This window comes from Triplophysa dalaica, chromosome 25, assembly GCF_015846415.1.
Source record: "Triplophysa dalaica isolate WHDGS20190420 chromosome 25, ASM1584641v1, whole genome shotgun sequence".
Taxonomy (NCBI): Eukaryota; Metazoa; Chordata; class Actinopteri; order Cypriniformes; family Nemacheilidae; genus Triplophysa; species Triplophysa dalaica.
Genome location: NC_079566.1, coordinates 11,268,711 through 11,289,535, shown reverse-complemented (window position 1 = coordinate 11,289,535; position 20,825 = coordinate 11,268,711). Strand labels below are relative to the sequence as shown.

The following is a 20,825-nucleotide window of genomic DNA, read 5'->3' as shown; positions in this document are numbered from 1 at the left end:
TATTTTAGACTATTTATTCACAAATTAATAAAACAACTGTACACAGTACCACTCGTGATCTTGATACACTTAAAACCCACCATTAAATTTACAAATCTCAAAGCATCAACACTTTTGTTTTGCGTTCTGTTTTTGACCTGCAAGCACAACAATTACACCACCCAACACACAAACATCAATTTAGGTATTTACAGTGTCATGTTCTTCTAACTTTGTACAGTAAGCAAAACTACAGTATGTGTTGTGTACATTATGCACAGCAAAGGTATGTGATGTATATTACCGGTAAATGGTTTATATTAGAAGATAGCTGGCTCAAAGTGAAGCTGGAATATACTACGTAGTACTGGTCATAGTACTACAGCAAGTGGAATGTTATCTTTTTTAGTCTTTTAGCAAAGTTTCTCTCGTGCAACACATTAATGATTCACAAAACAGCTAAGCAGTGTTTTTCAATCCGTATTGCACCTGGCCTTTAAATGTGCTTAATAATAAATACTTTTACATTCAATATCCAGACGAAACGGGAGCACACAAGCTATGGCAGCAAAAATATTTTTTCACTCACGTCATAGAAATTGTTATACTTGCTTTAATATAGGTACACATAACCAAATAAATAACACTACATAAATAAATAAATACTGTGTTCTCTTTAAAAAGGACTTATAAAAACATTAATTCGGGTGAGATGTGCCTCTCTGCTCCGTCAAACTTTAAAGTGAGTTGTTGCTTTGCTGACTACGTAGTGCACACAATGCTGGTATACTAAATGTCTAGCACATTAATTCAGTAGCGTGTTTAATTGTTATAATCTTGCAAACCCTGATCCCATCACTTGCAAAACACTAAACATTGGTCATTCCATCTGGCCATATACAACTGCGAATGTAGATGTAGGAGTGATTTACCTATCTGAAGACTTAGACATATTATTTTTGGCTGTAAACTAGCGATTTACTTCTTGGCATAAGCTTTACTAGCTATTTAAGACCCCTCCACTAAATATAAATATATTTGTTATATCTGCTATATTCTGTTACTGATAAATGATAGTAGTGATCTGAACAAATGAAAATATCTATATATTGTATTGTACATATACAGTATATATATATATACATTATATAATTTCATACGAAACGATCATCATTGCAAATAAGTGTTCGTTCTACAGGGGCTTTAGCCAACTATCGTTCTGATCCGTTGCTTATGGTACAGAAAGGAAGGAAAAACACTTTCTTAAAGAAAGAATTAAGATTAACTGTTCAAAATGACGAGTGGAGTATGAAGGCCAAATGTAAAAATTCCCTTTCCAGTCCGATTTGATATAGGAAACCAGGTCCTATTTGATATTACATTAAAAGTAACAAAACGCACAAACATATAGCAGTACAAGGATAAAACCCTATAAGCAGTACAAGGATACAACCCTATAAGCAGTACAAGGATAAAACCTGATAATTCTCGTAAAACAAAGATCAATATTGCACCAATCCATCAATAAGTTACAATTAAAATAAAGCTCACACACTAAGCTCTTATCCTTTCAAAATATAACTAGATCACCACAACTCTCCTTCTGTTTATACTAAATAATCTCCTGCCAATATATAATCTGTAGTATTTTATTTCTATCCTCGGTTAGTACTTGTAACGGCTTTAATCATATTAAGCTGTATGGTTCTACACCATTCTTTAAAAACTGAAATTAGATTTCTCTTATTTACTAGATTCTACCAACGGCTGGGTGGGCAAGCTTGGTTTCTGCTCCCCCCCTGCTGTGGGCTGCTCGGAAGAGCTAGGTCCCTGATCAGAGGACATTTTAGAAGCTTCCACCAACGGGACCTTTTCATTAACAGAAGAGGCCGGCAGCGCGACCCTGCCAGACTCTGCCGTGGAATCGGTGGTCAGGGCCGGGGCTTTGCTGAAACCTTGAGCGATTTCTTCGAAAGTTTTCCCCTTTGTCTCAGGAACACGGAAGTACGTGAAGATGAAGAAGAGGATGAGAAAGATCGTGAATATGATGAACACATACGGCCCGCACAGTTCCTGTGATACACAATATAAACAAGTTTACAATAATGCAAAATACATTTATTATGGAATTTTCTTAATGAGAGTAAAATAATAATGAGAATAATAGTTATTTTCATTACAGGTTTATATGTAATATATATGAAGAGTTCGGTTCTTAAATTAGATAACTCAGTTTTAAAAAAAATTAAATATTTCAAAATCAGGTTTTTTTATGTTATAATTTTTTTATTCTGTTTTTTTGTATTAGTTAGTTGTATTTTTTTGTTATTATGGCTTAAATCAAAACAAACCAACTGCAGTTTGATTGATATTAATTGGGATGCACGCTAAAAAAACATGATTTTTCTCAGGGTTCTCTTTTTTATTTTGGAACCAAACTCGTGGTATCCGAAAAGAGACTTTTGAATTTACTGTTTATCAGTGTTTCAATTCAACAGACACTGGTCTGGAAAGGCAACGATACATCTAAATGAACATTTGGAATGGTCTCAAACTCGTACCACCAGTTTGGGGAAGCTGATGCCCACAAGGAAATTGGCGGTCCAATTAGAGCATCCAGCAACAGCCATGGCAGCAGGACGTGGTCCCTGAGAAAACAGCTCGGCCACTATGAACCACGGAATGGGCCCAGGACCCATCTCAAACATTGCCACGAAGGCAAAAATTGCAGCGATGCTGAGGTATCGAAAAGCCTCTATGTCTTTCTGCTCAGGAAAAATATAAATATGAGATTACCATAAAACACAGAGATCAGATGCTGTATGTAAGATCACAAACAGAGAGCACGACTCACTAATATGAGAGCAATCGTCATGACCAAAGCGCTGATAGCCATTCCGCCCAAACCAATAAGATGCAAAGTTCTCCGTCCGGCTCTCTCCACCAAGAAGAGCTTGTGGTAAAGGAGAAAATGGAAGATGAATAAAAATCCCTAAAACCTGCACTAGGTCAATAATGAAATACTTACAGACACCACAGTGAAAACCGTGTTGACTACACCAGCTCCAATAGTGGCGTATATGGGCTGAGTCACTCCGGCGGATTCGAAAATACCAGTCGAGTAATAAAATACCTTGAAGAAGCAGAGAAAGTCATATGCATTTAATGATGGCGTGATGTCGGCTGAAGAACACGATCAATAAGAACGGCCTAAACAAATTAACGTTCTGTTCAAACTGAGATCTATTTGCATAATGACTAACAAAGCCACAAATATAATGTAGAAGTGCAAATGACATCATCTCTATAAAGATATTTATTGGCTGGCAAGGTTTCTATGACCGAGATAATTGTTTCTATGACCACAAAAAAATGAAAATTCTGTCAATATTTACCCTCATGTCATTCCAAACCTGAATGACTTTCTTTCCTCTGCAGAACACAAAACATATTTTAAAGAACGTTGAACCTAACAACATTGTCCCTCATTGGCTTTCTTTATGGATCCAAAACCACCGAGACATCATAAAATATATGTTTGTGTTCCAAAGAAGAAAAAGTCAAATACAATACATGTTTTGAATGACATGTGTGTAAATAAATGATAACAGAATTACAATTTTATTAAGCGACAGATGCTTCCTGCTAGCGTACTACCAAATGTATAGTAAACACTGTACACTGGCTACCACTTCTTGAATATACGGTGTGACGCAGATATTGTGTGAATAATGGCTACAGCATCTGACTCACAGCGTTGATGCCAGACAGCTGCTGGGAAAGCTGCAGCATTACAGCGATGAGAAGAGGCTGCCGGTAAGCTGCGGTGCGGAACAGCTCGGGAATGGTCACCTTCTTTTCCATTTGTGTCTTAGCGCTTTCTTCTTTCATCTCCTGCATTTCCTTCCCCACATCTTCATAACCACGGAGTCGAACGAGTGCTGAGGATAAAATAATATAGGTTTTGGACATTTAATCCTAAACTGCTGTTTGAAATTAAATCTGTGGTTTGTATGTATTGTATGTTGAATGTATCCTCGGGAATGAAGCCATCATTACTTTATCTTCAACTAAATCTCAAGGAGATGTCAAATCCTGCTGTTTATGTCCTGTCAAGTTCAGGAAAAACAAATTAAAGGGAGAGTTCACCCAAAAAAGACAATTCTGTCATGAATTACTCATCCTCAACTTGTTCCAAACATGTATAAATTTCTTTGTTTTCTGTTGAACATAAAGGAAGATATTTGGAAGAAAGTTAGCAACTGAGATTTCTGGGGCGCCATTGACTACCATGGTAGAAAAAAAATGTATTTTTTTGTTTTGTTCAACAAGAAATAAGATCTTTTGAAGAATTTAGGAATACAAACACCTTCTGGGGCACCTTGGACTACCATTTTCTGACTAGCCCAGAAATCTCAGTTGCTAACATTCTTCAATAGAACAAAGAAATATGTCAGAATGTTCATTTATGGGTGGACTATCCCTTTAACCACAGAAATACAGAACGGATTTGTGCTCCATTTTAATGCCTCAGGTATCCTTAAAAGATGTATTCATAACCTACAGTAGGTGTGCTAGCTGGGTTGATTCTACCCCTACCTGCACAACCATCTGATGTAAAATAATTGGGTATTAAAGGAGTTTTTCATCACGCATATGTTATTTAATCAAGAAAATGGTTTTAAGCAGATGTTTTCGCTAAATTTTTCATCAGCACTCTCAGGAGGCACAATTAGTGTTAAGCACTTCATATAACGTTATGGGCAGCAATCACAATTCACACATACTGTATATAATTAGTTTAGTCTCTCTCTGCTGAACAAACTAGCCTAAACCTGGCTGATCTGCTTGTTGGATTTAGCTAGTTTAAAATGGTTTAGCTAATACTTATGAAGCTAAAATGTTTGTCCACCAGTTTAAAAATTTTTGCATATACCCACTTAAGCCATCAAAACAGACCAGCAAACCTTATTTTAAGCACTGCTCACACTTACTTCCACTACACAATATTGTTCTTGCTGGTCAATTGTGTACTAAATTGTGGTTTATCACAGAAATGTGGCATTGTTGTGTCCAGCTTTTCCATTTTGTTTATTTGGATGTGATGTAATATTGATGTTGTCCAGTGTAGAATAGGTTCATTTCTGATCTCTTGGAGATTTAACAAAATGAAGATGTTGAAAATAATAATGTGACATTATGGAGTTAAGTTACATGAAATATGTGATAAATATGTGTATGTGTATGTGTAAATATGTGTCAAAAATTATTTTCAACCCAGCGTTGGGTCAAAAAGGGGTGAACCCAACTGTTTGGTAAAATCAACACAGAAAAAGGTTTATATTCGATCCAGCAATGGGTTAAAACAACCCAATACTTTGGGTTGGGTTCATCCCGTTTTGACACAATTCTGGATTGAAAATAAGCCATTTTTTAGAAGGTTGTTATATGTTATGCCATATAACTTTTTTAATGCCAAAGGTTTTATTACTGGATCTGTAAATGTATAACTTATCAATAAAGACACGTAGAGGAAAAACTGTAATCTTGTTCTTACATTTGCGGGCCTGCTCCTCCTGGTTGAGGTTGATGAGCAGGAAGCGAGGGCTCTCAGGGCAAAACGGCAGCAGTACACATTGCATGATGGCAGGTAGGATGGTAAGAGCCAAAAGCACTGGCCAGAGCTTATATGAACCCAGTATAGCCTCCAGACCAAAGATCTACATGTGAAAACCAAGGATGCAGTGCTTAACACAAGTGTACTGTTGTTTACCATAAAGAATATTGAAAAGGATCATTGTCTGTAAATGAAGACATGACATGTTTTACCTGAGCGATCAAAATGCCCAACACAACACCAAGCTGGTGCAGGGTCCCAAAGGCCCCACGAAGTGGAGTGGGAGAGATTTCCCCGATGTACATTGGAGTGAGACCAGTAAAGAGACCACAGAACAGCCCGATCACCAGCCGGCCAGCAATGACCATCTCAAAGGAGGAGCAAAGGGTGCACAATCCCATGAGACTTCCACCGATTAGAGCCAAGAGGTTCACCAGAATCATGGATTTACGTCTGGAGAGAAGAAACAGAGAGGGAGACCGCGAATGGAGTTTAATTGAATAAGAGACGCTAATTCAGAAGACACAGAGGAAATGAGAATGACAGCGAGGGAAACAAGGTACAAAATTAAAGTAAATGAGGAAACAAGAGAAAGTCCGGTAGTGTGATAGAGACGTGCATAGAAAGGAGAACAATATCCGCTCTGTACACATGAATGCTTGCTTTGGACGTCAATGGAGACTGAGCACTCAAGCAGACAGGGGTCAACTCTTCTGCTCTGAGTGCCCTCATTATATTCATTTTTTATGAAACATTGACTTGCTAGTAAAGCACTAGGAGTTACAAATAAAAATGAAAAAGAATGATGAAATTTAACAATACAGATTCAAATTCCCAACGTCTGAATGTGCACAATAGCTTACTACAGCCACACTTCTGACATCACTGTGTCTGAGGACTATAAACCTAATTGGATAATGTCATGGAAAAGTTACAAATTCTCTTTTTATCCCCAAAATAGATTGACCAGGTTTAATTTCATATTAGGACATTACGGATACATTTCCAATCACCTTCCAAATGTATTGGCTACGACACCGACACTGAAGGAGCCCACCATTCCACCCACACTAAAGATGGCCACCGCAAAGCTCCACACAATGGTGCACACGCCTGGTTTGATGGGCTCTCCGTAACGCTCCATCCACGTGTTGTTGAAAAAGGCCCGCAATTTCTGTCACATAAAGTGGGAAAAATTCAGCCAACAATCTGTTACTGTGTGGAGGCAAAGAATACTATCTAAACATGGTCTGTTCTCTTTATCTGTGCCACACCTTAATTTGTTTAAATGTTTTTACGAGTATTCAAAATACAACAAATAAAACTTATTAGGGATGCATCGATAGGATTTTTGGGCCGATACCGATTTTAAAAAACAACTGTCTGATTCTCGCATTGGTCAATTGCATAGTTCTTTACAATACTAGCTAGTTTTTCTGCATTAAATTAATTTAACTGAACATGAATTGGATTAATTTAACATTTTAAGAGAGGCATGACAATCTTGAAGGGAGATTTTTGCTATCCAATATTTATTTTGTTAACAACGTTAACTCATATTTGACTTAACATTGATAATTTCTTTAATTAACTGCTTTTTTGCTATTGAATTATTTTGCTCAGAAAAAAACGTTGGGTTACTCAGACATGCAACTCATTCCCTCCATGCAGTTCATTAATAAACCATCTGTATCTGCCTTTTTCCCGCTATTGCCGATGGTGTTAAATTAATCCAATACCGGCGGATTAATATGGGTGGCCGATACGTCGGTGCATCCCTAGTATATATTAAAATTTGACCTTTTGCCTGTCACACTCACCTGTTCAGGTGCATTGATGACTCCTGTGTTGTAGCCAAACTGCAGAGAACCAATTGCAGCCGTTGTCAGAGAAAACAGGAGGTAGCATGTCACCTGTTTCTGTAAATAAATAAATAAACACACACATTAAAGGTCAGTTGGATATTCACGCTTGTTTTTATTTCATCCAAACCTTATCTGAATAAAAGTAGTCTTGCGTTCATCCGTCTTTAAAATGATTCAAACTGCTATGCTAATACATTGAACACATGCCTTTTTAATCCTGCTTGGATTGCTTGTTTCTTTAAAGTCCTAGTTCTTAAGCCCCTCCCCCATTTTCATTCACTATTGTTGGTTGGACGGATTTCCCTCAGGAAAAAGAATTATAGTAACGCTGTGCTGCTCAAATACTGTAGTTTTTCCCATAAATGTAGCCTATGAATGGCATTACCAAACCGTGTAATATTAATGTGCTTCACCACAAAACAATGGTGTCCTAAAATGGCCCTGCCTTCAGCTGAAAGACAACACCGCAAATACGTTTTGGTGAACAAAAGATGATCATTCTGCTGAATCCAGGTTTCTAGGGCAATAGGACACAACAATGCTGACAGTGTAAATTCTAGAGGGCTATATGATGCTGTGATGGTCTGCAGATTGACACGAGCGACCTTAAGACCACAGCTATAGGACTGCTTCAAGGTGGCCATACAACTTTAACCATAAGGGTGTAAATAATAGAACTATATACCTACAACAATATATATATGAGGAAACACTATACATAGTGGTTAAATTTATGATGGGCGCATTTTTGCGAGATATTTGGCCTAATTTAAGCAACAAACAAACAAATTCTATCTAAATGTAAAATTGAACAGGAAATGTAAATCAATTCCATTAAAAATTTATTTGATTTTATATTTCTGATTGCTCTCGCTCTCTCGCTCTCTTTCTCTCTCTCTTACATATACACCCTACACACAAATACTCTCATAGTCACAATGACTCAGTAAAAGGAGTCACGCAAGTTTCAAAACAAATGTCACAAGGACAGACTAAAATGTCATCGTATCTGCAGTCAGCTGAGTCTAAAATGCAGATCGGCTATTTCCTAACAACATATTTTAACAGAATAATTTAATCTGTTTATGTTGGGATATATAAATAGGAGAATATAAATAAACATCACATAAAAACCACAGCATCAGCAGACTCATGGCTCTTGCTGCTCATTCACACTGATATCAATACACATCCTAATATCCTTGATATCCACATCATCTCTGCCACTCCTTCGTCGTCATAGCAACCTGCTCGGGGTCACAGCTGTATTGACATTCTTTTCAATGGGACCACAGCTAACATGGCGAGATGCTGGGATTATGCATGCCACAGTTAATTGATCATATTGATTGACATGGCATATGTTGGCGAAACACTGACTGCCGTTAGCATGACCAACCATTTGCGTAAATAAAAGAGTCAAAAGTTATGCAAACACGCAAGGCATGTACAGCAGTCCTACATACAGTAACTGCACATAAATCAACAGTACACTGATGAACACAGAAAAAAATGATTCTCATGCTCAGATGCAACATAGGCCTATTCAATAAGTCACATGCATTGGTACAGCCTCCACCCAGAAATTTCTCGATACAGTTACACATATTTCCCGATTTTTATACCCATTTATTACACGTGAAATGTATGTCTCGAATGACTTTTGTGGAAAGCTGTATAGATGTAAGAAAACAGGTTGACAGGACTAACCTTCTCCCCCTCCATATTGGCTTAGTGGAAACGTCCAAGATTGATGGATTCTGTGCGAACGTGAGATTTAGCACACAGTCACTTTACCCACGATGCGTTGCTGGCCGAAAGTTGTTTTCCTTTAATAACGTCAAAATCGTAACAGATAACGAAATTAGAGCTCTTCAACTGAACCATACAATAATATCACTGACGACGTACAACAGGTGCGCGTATATAATGCCGACTCCAGTTTTTAACGTGTGGGTTTGGTTTGCAAAACAAATCTCCACATCATTGCTTTTATTTTGTCCTATGGTGTCTAAAATAATTATGTTCGTATTGTTAAACCACAAAGCAATCAAGTTATATATATAATACAATATAAAACGACTATTTCAGCAGCCTTTAGAGTCCCCACACAAGCCAGCACGCACACATAAATAGGACAGCAGTGATAATATTATATGAACATGTGCATTAATACAGTTGACCTACATTATAATTTACAACAATTCCAATACAAATAAAAATAATCTGTAAATTCATTTCCGCTAAACAGCAACCAAAGAGGAAAACGGTCAAAGATGCTCATGTGCTGCATCATACAGTACAGCATCAATAAGGCTACTGTTGTAAATGCCTATTAAAATACTGGCAAGAATGAGTTATTGTTATTACCATACTGGTATAATATAAGCATACAGGATGCAGTTACCGTTTCTCGTGTCGTGACGTCCGTATACTAGTGCAAATCTCCCGTTGACCCACCGGACACTAAACTCTGGTGAAATGTCGCCCGATCACTGATGTACTCGTTTTATTTGTAGTGAATACACGACCAACCGCACGTTTCACTTTGACGAAATACCGGCGTCTGAACACGTAAAACGCTCGTCCCCTCCCCTTTATTTATCCACAATGCGTATTTCGCATCACGTCTCGTGACAGCTGTTTCGTCATAGCGACTCGTGATGCGGGTATACCTTATTCGGCTAGGTTGGGATGCGAATGTTGCTCTCGGGGTGGGACCAACCGGAGCATCTGATACCCAGCACCCATGATGCAATGCGCGGGTGACCTTGAGCGTGCATCAGCTGATGGATGCTACCAAATGGAAGCAGAGCCGGCCGGTCGGGTACCACATACTCTAGACTCTAGACTGAGACGCGACGGTTTGGTATCTATAGCAAGCATTAAGAATAAGAAAGTGTGAATTATTAAAACAATGGATTAGACATACATTTAAAATGTCATCATCCATGAAAGGACAGCAGTGGGAACCTCCCACTAGTGTTAACACTGGCCTCAGACAGGCACGTGAGAATCACAGTATCAAATGGTGCAGTGTTTTAGAGCAACTAGGGTACTGCAGACTGTGAGAAGGAAAAGAACAAGCCTCCTGATGATGTTAAACACAACAAAGTTGCATCATTGGATATTTTAGCAAGTGCTGGGTAAAGCACTTCTTTTGGTTTCAATTGATTTAATGCACCTGACTTTGTGCTGCTGACTAAAAAGCTATTGATTATACAGGGAGACTTTTTTACTCCTGGAAATTTTACTCAGTTTTAACTCATTTAAAAAAAATTGTAAAGACATAGGCCTTTATTAAAATTGTGGCTAAAACATTATACGTACCACAGTTTCACTGTCATTGCCCAGATGAAATAGTTCTGTCAACCCTGGAGAAAGTTGTCACAATTTAAACCATTTGTTTATTAAATGATGCCATGGAAGAACTATTTTTTGCTCCACAAAGAACGATTTAGTCAAAGGTTTAAAGGACCATCTCTTTAAACCTTTTCATAATCTAAAGAACCTTTTTTTACTACGAAGAACCTTTTGTGAAACAGAAAGGTTCTTTGGATGTTAAAGGTTCTATATGGAACCATTTAGACCAAAAAGGTTCTTCTATGCCATCGAAGAACCTTTTGAACCACCTTTATTTTTAAGAGGGTACATAGGCCTAGTTTAGTGTATAATAGCTGATCTATGATTGGGCGAAACAATAGATAAACATTTGGAAAAATACAAAATGAAACAAATCGATACAAATAATCGTCATGAATCATGATGTAACCGTACTTAAGGCTACATGACGTAACCCAGCTAAATAAGCCATGCGATTTCAATTAGAAGTACTGGTCTGCCACCTAGTGGACAAATTGTAAAACTACAACTAGAGCCTTTAATTCAATTGCGTCATATTAAATAGCCTATAATTCTTATTTATACAAGCATTTTTGACTGGTATCTCAATCATTTTAAATCATACTTTTAACGTTAGTTTAACGTGCACTTAGAGGCCGGTTATCAAATTGTGACTAAACGCTAACAATTGTGCTTTTATATAATAAATAATAAGGTAAAAAAACATTACAGTACAACGCATTTCAAAATACTGTTGAATTTATAATATTTGTATCAAATATTTACATTTACATGCATAATATATATATTAAGTTTCCGGCTTTTCAACACACTGCCATTTTCCCTAGGTTTTCTTAATACATTCTTGATTTGTACATTTGTACATTTGCAAATATAGAATTGTGTTAAGATTAATGTTCATGTACATTTACTGTATTATTACACAGTTATGCTCTTTACAAACCCTAGGGCTAAAAGACTTTTGAACCAACAAGCAAAAGAAAAGGTCAGGCAGGCAAAGGCCACGTCATTTACCTTTAACATCATGCCATTCTTCCCATTATATGGTATCAGCTTTTACACAGAATCTGTGTATTATTTTCTTAAAGAGGTAAACCCGTGCTAAAAAGCAATCTGTTTTGAAATGGACTGGAGACAAAAGTAAACTATTTCCCGTAGGATTTTTTGAAAAAAAAGACAAGCTATTGTGGGGTATTATAGCCCCTTTTACGCTTTGTCACAAACCCTCAAAGGCACCAGCTTGTGCTGTTATGTTTGTTTGATGCCAGTAGACAATCTCAGGCAGTTGGCAAGATTACTATATTGTGAACATCGACCACAACAAGGAAAATGGATTTCTAATCCTTGCTGAAACATAAAAGCAAGACTTGTGTGTAGGAGATGAAGAAATAAAATTTGAGTAGATAATTTATCCATTCACTGGAATTGGCATTTTTTGTATTCTTGTGGGTGCACATAATGTTTTATTCTAACAGGAATGTTTACTGTTATAGTTTGAAAGATTTGAAAGAAGCCTTGCAGTTTGTGTCTTTATATTTTGATAATCAAAGACTTCAAACCTCAATGAGTCCAAAACCTTTATTTACAAATAACTTACACGCTTTTACATTTTGGCTTACAGGCATTAAGGAGGTGGCCAAACATATTGTTAATAATTAGTAAAAATGTGGTATATACATATCTGCTATATACATCAAAGAGAGTAAACAAAGAAACAAAAAACTAAATAGTGCATTTGGATACAAATATAGACGCACTAAAGGTGAGGTTAAATTGTTTAAAAATGGATCCATTAAGTCTATTTTTGAACACACACACACAAATGCATGCATACATACGTACATAAGTTGAATGATTACCTAAATTATCTTTTGATAGGAGGAAAAAACTGCTACATTTGGCTACAGTAGTTGAAGAGTTTGAAACAATAAATGTGTTTAATGCAGCCCTGGAGTATAAAGTAGAAACAACTTGCCTCCAAACAAAATGTACTACAGCACAACATAAAAGCATAAGTCTCACAGAGTAACAATGATAAAGTGCATTCAACAGCTTCTTTACACAGCATGAACGGTGAACCTGTTACTCATCCTTCTGCATGTGTGTGTTTTTGTTGTGTTTTATGCATTATGAAAGAAAATCACAAGGGACAAATAGAGCTGTTCAGCTCTATAATCCACCTTTAAGCTGCGTTGCCATGGACACCTCAATGATTTCGTACAGCTGCTTGTTTCCTGGCATGCCTCTATGTAAACCCATGATAGCAGCCCACCTTCCCACAGACCACCGTGTGTATATAATGAATATGAGACATTAAAAATTATTTTCAACACAAGTGTAAAGCAACACAAAATAATATTTGTTTAAACATGATGCGTGCTCATAAAAGCATTTCCTCCGGCTTTCTTTTATGGTAATTTTAATGCATATTAAAATGCTTCAAGAATTATTCATTCTTTTCTTAGTTGAATTTATTCTTGATTTGTAAGACTAAAAGAGCACCTCAGGTTATAAACCTTACCCAGTCATGGCTCTGAGAAAATGCATTGGGAATGACATGTACTGTGAAACAAAAGCTTCAACTCCTGGCTTTTAAAACTAACTCAGACAGGTGTATCCAAAGAAATGAATTAACATGACCTTTATATTTACATGCAAAAAGTCAACATTGTTGATTTTCTTTTTTCTTTAATCATGCTATGAGCACTTACTGTAGTTCACCCAAATTAAAATTCGGTCATGATTTACTCATCCTCTTGTTGTTTCGAACCTGCATGAATTTCTATGTTCGGTTGAACACAAAGAAAGATATATGGTAGAATGTTAGCAACCAACAGTTCACAAATTTACTATGAAACATTTATTACCATAGTACGAAAAATTCAAATGGTGCCCAAAAAATGTAAATTCCTCAAAATACTGTATCTTCCTTTGTGTTCAAAAGAATGAAAAAATACACAATACACAATTTTTCTATGGTAGTCAATGATGCCTCAGACCGGTTGGAACTTTTTATTCAGGTTTGGAACAACTAGGGTGAGAAATCCATGACATTTAAATGTTTGGTTGAACTATCCCTTTAAATTCTTTCATTACCCGCTCATGCTCCCCACTTGGAAGTGAACCAAAACAGGAAACGAAGTGTTGACATCCTGAGTGCTTATCAATACGCAGTATATAATTCTTAGACACATAAACTAATAAAGTGCTTAGTTAAATGCCAAAGGCCTATGTGAACCTTTCTCGAATCCTATTAGCCAACCTTGTAAATCTCTGCAACGGAGACTTTCTATTCAGTCTTTCTATATAGACTTGCCCTCTGGATTCACAACTGAGCTGAAGGTAAGCAGAGGTAGATCTACTCAGTGGCCTCAGTTGTAGCTGTGGACCATCTTTTGAGATGGAGTGAGCTGGCAGTAGATCCCTAATGACACGGGTCAAATGGATATTTTGTTACACCCCCGTGGAGTTCCACCATAGACTCACTCCAGGTGATGACATCACCGGTGAGGTGGCTGGAGCAGGAGGCTTGGTTGTAGATCTCGGCAGAAGTGAGTACACGTGACCACAGCTGCAGATCTGACATTTCGCCCACAAAAGACTGTGTGGCGTCAAAACGTCCACCGAGAGTGTCCTGGCATTGGATTAAAGAGGGTCTTGAGTTAGTGCGTTTGTTTTGTATATGTGATGTAGCAGTGTGATTCTGTGCGTTATACCTGCTCCTGTCCGAGGATAAAGACTCCTCCTGGTTTAACTGAATGCCAAGGAGACAGATTCTCCCCAGAGCCCCTTTTCACGCCATCCTGATAAGCCTCCCACATGCCGTCACGTGTGGACCACGTTACACAGAGGTGGTGCCACTTACTGTCCGACAGAGAAATAGGAAGTGTGACAGCCTGAAAGAGGGAACAGACTGTCTTTAAATAAATCGGATTATTTTAATATCTCATTTACACAGATATACTATTTAGACATTGTTGCTGTCCCTGCGAATTTTCAGGGAGTAGAAAAAATACTGTACTGTTTAAATGGTTAAGTACTGTATTGTCAAAGTTGACAAGCCTTTTAAAAACTGGTTTTATTGGTTAGATTTTTGCAAAACCCAGTTACAAACATGAAGGGTGACTAATAGTTATGTGACCACATGAAAAATGAAAACCACGAAATATGGAGATGAGAGGTTCAGAAGGACTGCAGTGATAATAAATAAACAGCAAAATAAAACATTTTGGGGATTAAAAATTAAAGTCTACTCAAGTGGTATTTAAAAAATACTTTACAGCTAAGTACAAAAGAGTAAAAATATGCTTCCTGGAGGTTTGGTGCCTGTAAAAAAATATTTTAAAAACAGAATATTTTTGGCAGCTTGGAAGGCAGAAAAATACAGTAAAAACATTTCTTTCTCATGAAAAGGTACATGTTTGTAATGTTTTCAGTCTTTTCTGTAATTTTACGCTTTTACTGTATTTTAAAAATATGTGAATGAAAAATCCGTTAAAACACTAAAACTACAGGTTTTTACATTGTACGTAAAATAACAGTAAAATGCTGTAAAATTACTGTTTCAACCCAAGGTTGGGTCAGATTTCACTTTCTTGTAGCCACACTGATGGCAAGCTAATATTATTGTATGCAATACATAGAGTTTACGTTTAAAATAACCTGATTAAACATTTTTTTAATCAATTGGTGCAAAAACCTAACAAGTATATTACATTTGTCTAATATGAGCTGGTAAAATAATTAGTATTAGCATCATAAAAATGTTTAACTGCAAGTAAACAGTAGCTAAGAGTCAATATCTGTCCTGCTTTGGTATAGCAAATAACAGTAGCATGTTTTTACACGTCACCTAAGGTAAGCCATTAATTAATTGGGCAGGATGATGCAAATGGATGGGACCCAAGAGGAAATGACAGCCTTGCAGATGGCTGCAAGTACGGGACAAGGGCGTCATTAGGGTAAATCTCCTTTGTTACAGGTCAAGAGTCTTTATTATGAGCAATTACTATCAATGCTAATGTATAATAATCAAATCAAACACATTGCATGTTTAATACCTATGGTAGATGTGCAAAAGAAAATCTTTTGTGGAGTTATGCAAGACAACACATACAGTTTCTGTACCTTGTCATTGACTAGGAGCTCCATGGGATTGTTGCCCCACTCAATAAGGACGAGCTCGTTGGCTTGTCCTGGGACAGAGTAGGAAAACGGAGTCCCGATCCCAGGTCCCGAGCCTCCTTTGAGCCAAAGACAGACCGTCAGAGCGAAGATCTCGTTTAAAAGTGTGCGTTTGATTCGGCCGTACATATAGTTGGTGCGCATTGGGAAGCCAATCTGAAAGGCATCGGGATTCTTGGGCTTCTTGCTTGGGCCTGTTAAGGGTCATGACAAAGAACTCAGAAATTAATGCAATTGGTGATTTGGAAAAATGTAAATTATATTTTCTTAGACACTAATTCACAAAAACTTTCATTTCTTGTGCTTGGAAGAATGCTTGTAACCCAACAGTTCTTGGCCACCATTGACTACCATAGTAGGAAAAATGGCAATGGTAGTCAGAACTGTTTGTTTTCCTACATTCTTCAAAATATCTTCTTTTCTGCTCATCAGAACAATTCAATTTATACCGATTTGGAACAATATGAGGGTAAATACATAAAGACAGAATTTTCCTTTTTGGGTGAACTGTCCCTTTAAATCAAACTCATATTTTTTTTGTAGGACACATCACCTGCTCCTGGAGTCTTGTGAAGATTGCTAAGCACCGTTTCGAGCTTGGTGTGGGTTCCACGCACTGGTGCTCTTGAGCCAGTTGGTTTGTATGGGATTTGTGGAGAGTGGTCTTCCCTGCCATGGTGTCCGTCGTCATGGTGACCGTTGCTTTGATGCACATCATCGTGATGACCGTTGCGATGATGGCTGTCATCATGGTGATCATCATTATGGTCATCATGGCTGTTATGATGGTTGTCATGGTCATCGTCATGGCCAGCCTGATGGTTGTCATGGGGATTGTTGTGGTGGTCGCTGTGGCGTTCGTTGTGGTAACTGTAATGATGGTTATAATTGTGCGTGGGGGGATGGTCTTCGTGATGGCTTGCATGGTGGGTATCGTGGTGATCATCGTGATGGTTGCTGTGGGGATTATTACGGTGGTCATCATGTCCATGATGGCTGTCTTGGTGACCAGTGTTGTGGTGACTGTCATGGTGACGGTGGAGCAGCTCTTCAAGTACACTGATTTTGCGTTGCAGAAGATCTTTCAATGAACTAGAGTAGGAGCTGGAAGAATTTCTTGTCTGTGAGAATATGGATAAAGAAAATGAGAAAAGATGATTGTGGAGGGATACAAACTAAAAGAAACATAAAAAATCAGATAAGCATTATGACATTTCAGCCCTCTTTTTCAATGTCGGCCTCTTTCCTTCAAATAGGCTAGTTGTAGCACATCCAGCTTTACACAACACCATATCAGTCTGTGCTTAATGGCTCAATGCAGATGGGACTAATTGGTGGTGGCAGCATATAGCACATCGCAAAGCTCTGTCACCAGCATGCTGTGTGTGCACTTCCTCTCAGAGACAATGGCTTTTCTAATAATTCCCATAACTTTACAACAGAGACAAAATGCTAATTCTAATTATTATTAGTAAGCTTTACTGTAGTTTATTAATATTTTCAATTCCAACGTATAATTTTCTTTTCAGTTTCTTATTAATTTTATGTATATTTTTAGCTAATTTGTTATGTGCTTTTGACATCCTCTTTTTCGTCCTACCAAAGTTACTATTATTATGATTAGCTTAAAGTTTTAATAATTGTTCTGAAATCGAGTTTTTACATTAATTTATTTATATTGTAGACATCAAATTTTAAACATTATTTATTTGATTTGATAAATTTTCTACTCTTCTTTTCTTTTCTATTCTATTCCATTTTCTATTCTATTCTTTACTCAATTTATTTAAGTGCATTGCTATTTTGCAAATAATTAGGCCTATGTTTCCTATATTTGACTTAACAGAAATATTTTAGTAATACGCTTTAGTTACCAATAACATCCCTTCACCCTATATGATCTTTCAAGAGGAGAGATCTGTCTAATTACTTAAGCCAATGTGCCAGATCTGGCACGTGAAACCGCCAAAGTGTTTGTTACAGAGCAAGAAATGAGCTTATGTTTTCCTAAGAAGTTATCCTGAATACATCTCCTGTAACATGTAAAACAATCCCTAAAAGACAAAATCTAAAATATGTGGAGAAATCTTCATATATCGTCATCTCAAATATGCAAAAAGCTGAAAAAAAAATACAGAAATTTTTAACCCTCCCACCTGCAGATTTTCCAGCCTCTCCTTCAAAGCCTGCAGAGTCCTTCCTGTTTGTTCAGTCGAGAAGCCTCCATGTGTGCCTAGATATGGGGATTTGCCTCTATGATGGTCATTGCGATGCCCATTTAAAGGGAAGTGTGGATCAGCAGGGTGGCTGTCATAGTGGTGGGAGGAATGATGGGAGTTGTGGTTCGATGGGCCCTGATGGTTGTCATCATGGTGCCCTCTTCCAAAGCTCTCACAGAGGGTCAGTTTTGCTGTCAGTTCCCGGATGGTCTCTCGCTGATCCAGGATGGTTTCCTTCTGTCGTACAAGGCTCTCCCTCAGGTGAAGGATGGTGGCTTTGGCCGCATCAGATATGCCATGTCGGCTACTACTACTGGTGTGACTATTTGGCATTCCGCTAACTGGCCCATGATGTCCATTTCCGTGTCCATTGCTATTAAGTCCATGTCCATTCCCGTGGCCATTGCTGTTGGACCCATGTCCATTCCCTTGACCATTGCTGTTGGGCCCATGTCCATTACCTTGGCCATTGCTGTTGGGCCCATGTCCATTCCCATGGTCATTGCTACTGGGACCATGGGCAGCCCCAGGCGGTGTGAAACAGCTCGGGTCTGTATCCGCAGGGATTGGGATGCAAACAAGTTTGGGTTGTGTTCCCCAGTCGTATTCCAAACCTGGCACGCTACTAACTGTGACGGAGGGCAAAAAGGACAGAAGGAGAAGAGGAAATAAAGATAGAGGGGGATGACACAGGCCATGAAAAATCCCTCTCCCATACATGTGTTCTGTGATAGGCAGCAACATAATGGCTTGATTTGTGGGTTTGACCATCATAAAATTCCTTTGAACTAGGAAAAGAAGAGGTCATGGGAGAAGATTTAATGCATCTATGAATCCATGACGAATGTCCAAACAATTCATGTTTTCTTTTTTGAAGTGCAGTTAAAGTAAGGGTCCACTGCGGTTTCTTTCAAGGATCATAAATCCATCAGATGCAGTACATTCACATTTCAGCGTCCAGATGCACATTTTTCATTTTTACCACACAACAGAGGAGAAGTGGTAGACGTGATTGACCATTCTCTGCCCCCAGTTTAATGAGGTCTTTGGCAAACAGGCTCTCCAGAGTTTGGCAGGTTAAAAGTAATCCTTTAACTTCTGGATTTGGTCAGGCCACAGCGCATTCCTGTAGATTAGACAAAGATACATTTCAGTCATGATGAAGCCTCGTCCCCAAAATCTAGACATAATTACAATGTATTAATACATCGATGTGTAAATTAAAAGGGGCACCAGGTGCATCATTCATTTGTAGAAGATATAATGGAAATAGTTACTTAATCCATGGTAGCTATAATTTAACATGATACAGTATTTGTAGTAAACCATGGTTGAACGGTAATCAATGTACCAAAAACGATGGTGGACAAATTGTGTGAAACACATTGCATCCGAACACTTTAACAAGACAGATCCGAGAGGTTTCACTTTAAACAATCTGCATCAGGATATACCGCATCACTGTTTTCGGACCAAGGAAGGGGCTTCCTTCTTCTCCAAGGTTGACTGGTTAATAGGATCTAGGATGGATTAAAGAGTGGACGTAGTGGATTGGCATGCTTAGGGCAGATCTTTTGGCAAGACTGTCATTAACACATGTGATGATGGTACTGTGTCGCAGTCTGGCGCTTATGAGCCTGAAGACTCTTACTGTAAGTGGCCTGCCCGTTCAACCCTGAACGTATTTCTCACGCTGTTATGCACGCCACTATAGACAAATAATTTTATAGAGCTCATGTCAATCTCAAGTGATGGACAGAGTGAGAATGTAAAAGATCAGGGTTCATTTTGAGAGTAAATATACCATGTTTTTGCTTTGCATGGCATTAGAACTAACAATAAACATGCACAAATATACATCTTTACATTGCACATACAAGCAAAAGCCACTACACGAATCTAAACAATGCACCTGTTGGAGAAAATTGATGACGCTGAAATCAATCTGCTGAATCATTGACATGATGCTCATTCAGAGTCTAATACGATAAAGGGGGGGCTTGTAGACTACGGCTAAGCTCTTTAAATTTGTCTGTATCATGTCACAAACAGATCAGTCATGCACGGCACAACAACTGTACTGATAAGCTAAAGGTGGTGGTAAGCGAATGGTTAACAAACAGGGATGCTAACTCAGATTGAAAACAATGGCCGGAATACTTAATTTACTATAGACAAAAAGCATTCAAAAAATAGCTGAAACAAGAACAACTGCAGTATCTGTAAACTTGTCCATTTTGTTTCAATCGTAAATGAATTAAAAACGAAAAATAAAGAGATTAAGAAAACTGCATTAAATGTACTGAGAAAGGATTCAGGTCTGTTCTACAGTCACCTCTTGCGTTCTTTGAGAATAATGCATGTACTTACAACCAGCTCAATGCAACATCATCCAATAATTTCAGAACATTTTCAATACATTCTGAGAACAAAACTCTTCAGAATAAGAAAAACAAGGTGTGTCAACAAAGTGTTGCTTGTTAGTATTATACTGTAAAAAGAATTTGCCATCATGTTTTTGTTTTCCACATTTATGTTATTGATTTTTTACACAGGTTTAAATGAATAGTGAATGTCCTGGAAGAAAATGACCAGTAC

At 37.8% G+C, this 20,825-nt stretch overlaps 2 protein-coding genes across 2 annotated transcripts; both read right to left on the bottom strand.

Moving 5' to 3' along the window:
• Positions 1-10,260, bottom strand: slc2a3a (solute carrier family 2 member 3a). The gene is made up of 11 exons (XM_056741654.1): positions 9,869-10,260; positions 9,172-9,290; positions 7,417-7,515; positions 6,610-6,770; positions 5,809-6,049; positions 5,537-5,699; positions 3,733-3,920; positions 3,008-3,112; positions 2,834-2,932; positions 2,541-2,744; positions 1-2,052 (listed from the first exon to the last, which is right to left on the bottom strand). The coding sequence occupies exons 2-11, from the start codon at positions 9,184-9,186 to the stop codon at positions 1,723-1,725; spliced, it is 1,605 nt and encodes a 534-aa protein (XP_056597632.1). The 5' UTR covers positions 9,187-9,290; positions 9,869-10,260; the 3' UTR covers positions 1-1,722.
• Positions 10,261-14,248: 3,988 nt separating this feature from the next.
• Positions 14,249-18,998, bottom strand: si:dkey-14o18.2 (neuronal pentraxin-1). The gene is made up of 6 exons (XM_056742239.1): positions 18,165-18,998; positions 16,910-17,129; positions 16,562-16,807; positions 15,952-16,202; positions 14,541-14,720; positions 14,249-14,458 (listed from the first exon to the last, which is right to left on the bottom strand). The coding sequence occupies exons 1-6, from the start codon at positions 18,996-18,998 to the stop codon at positions 14,249-14,251; spliced, it is 1,941 nt and encodes a 646-aa protein (XP_056598217.1).
• Between the last annotated feature and the right edge of the window lie 1,827 nt (positions 18,999-20,825).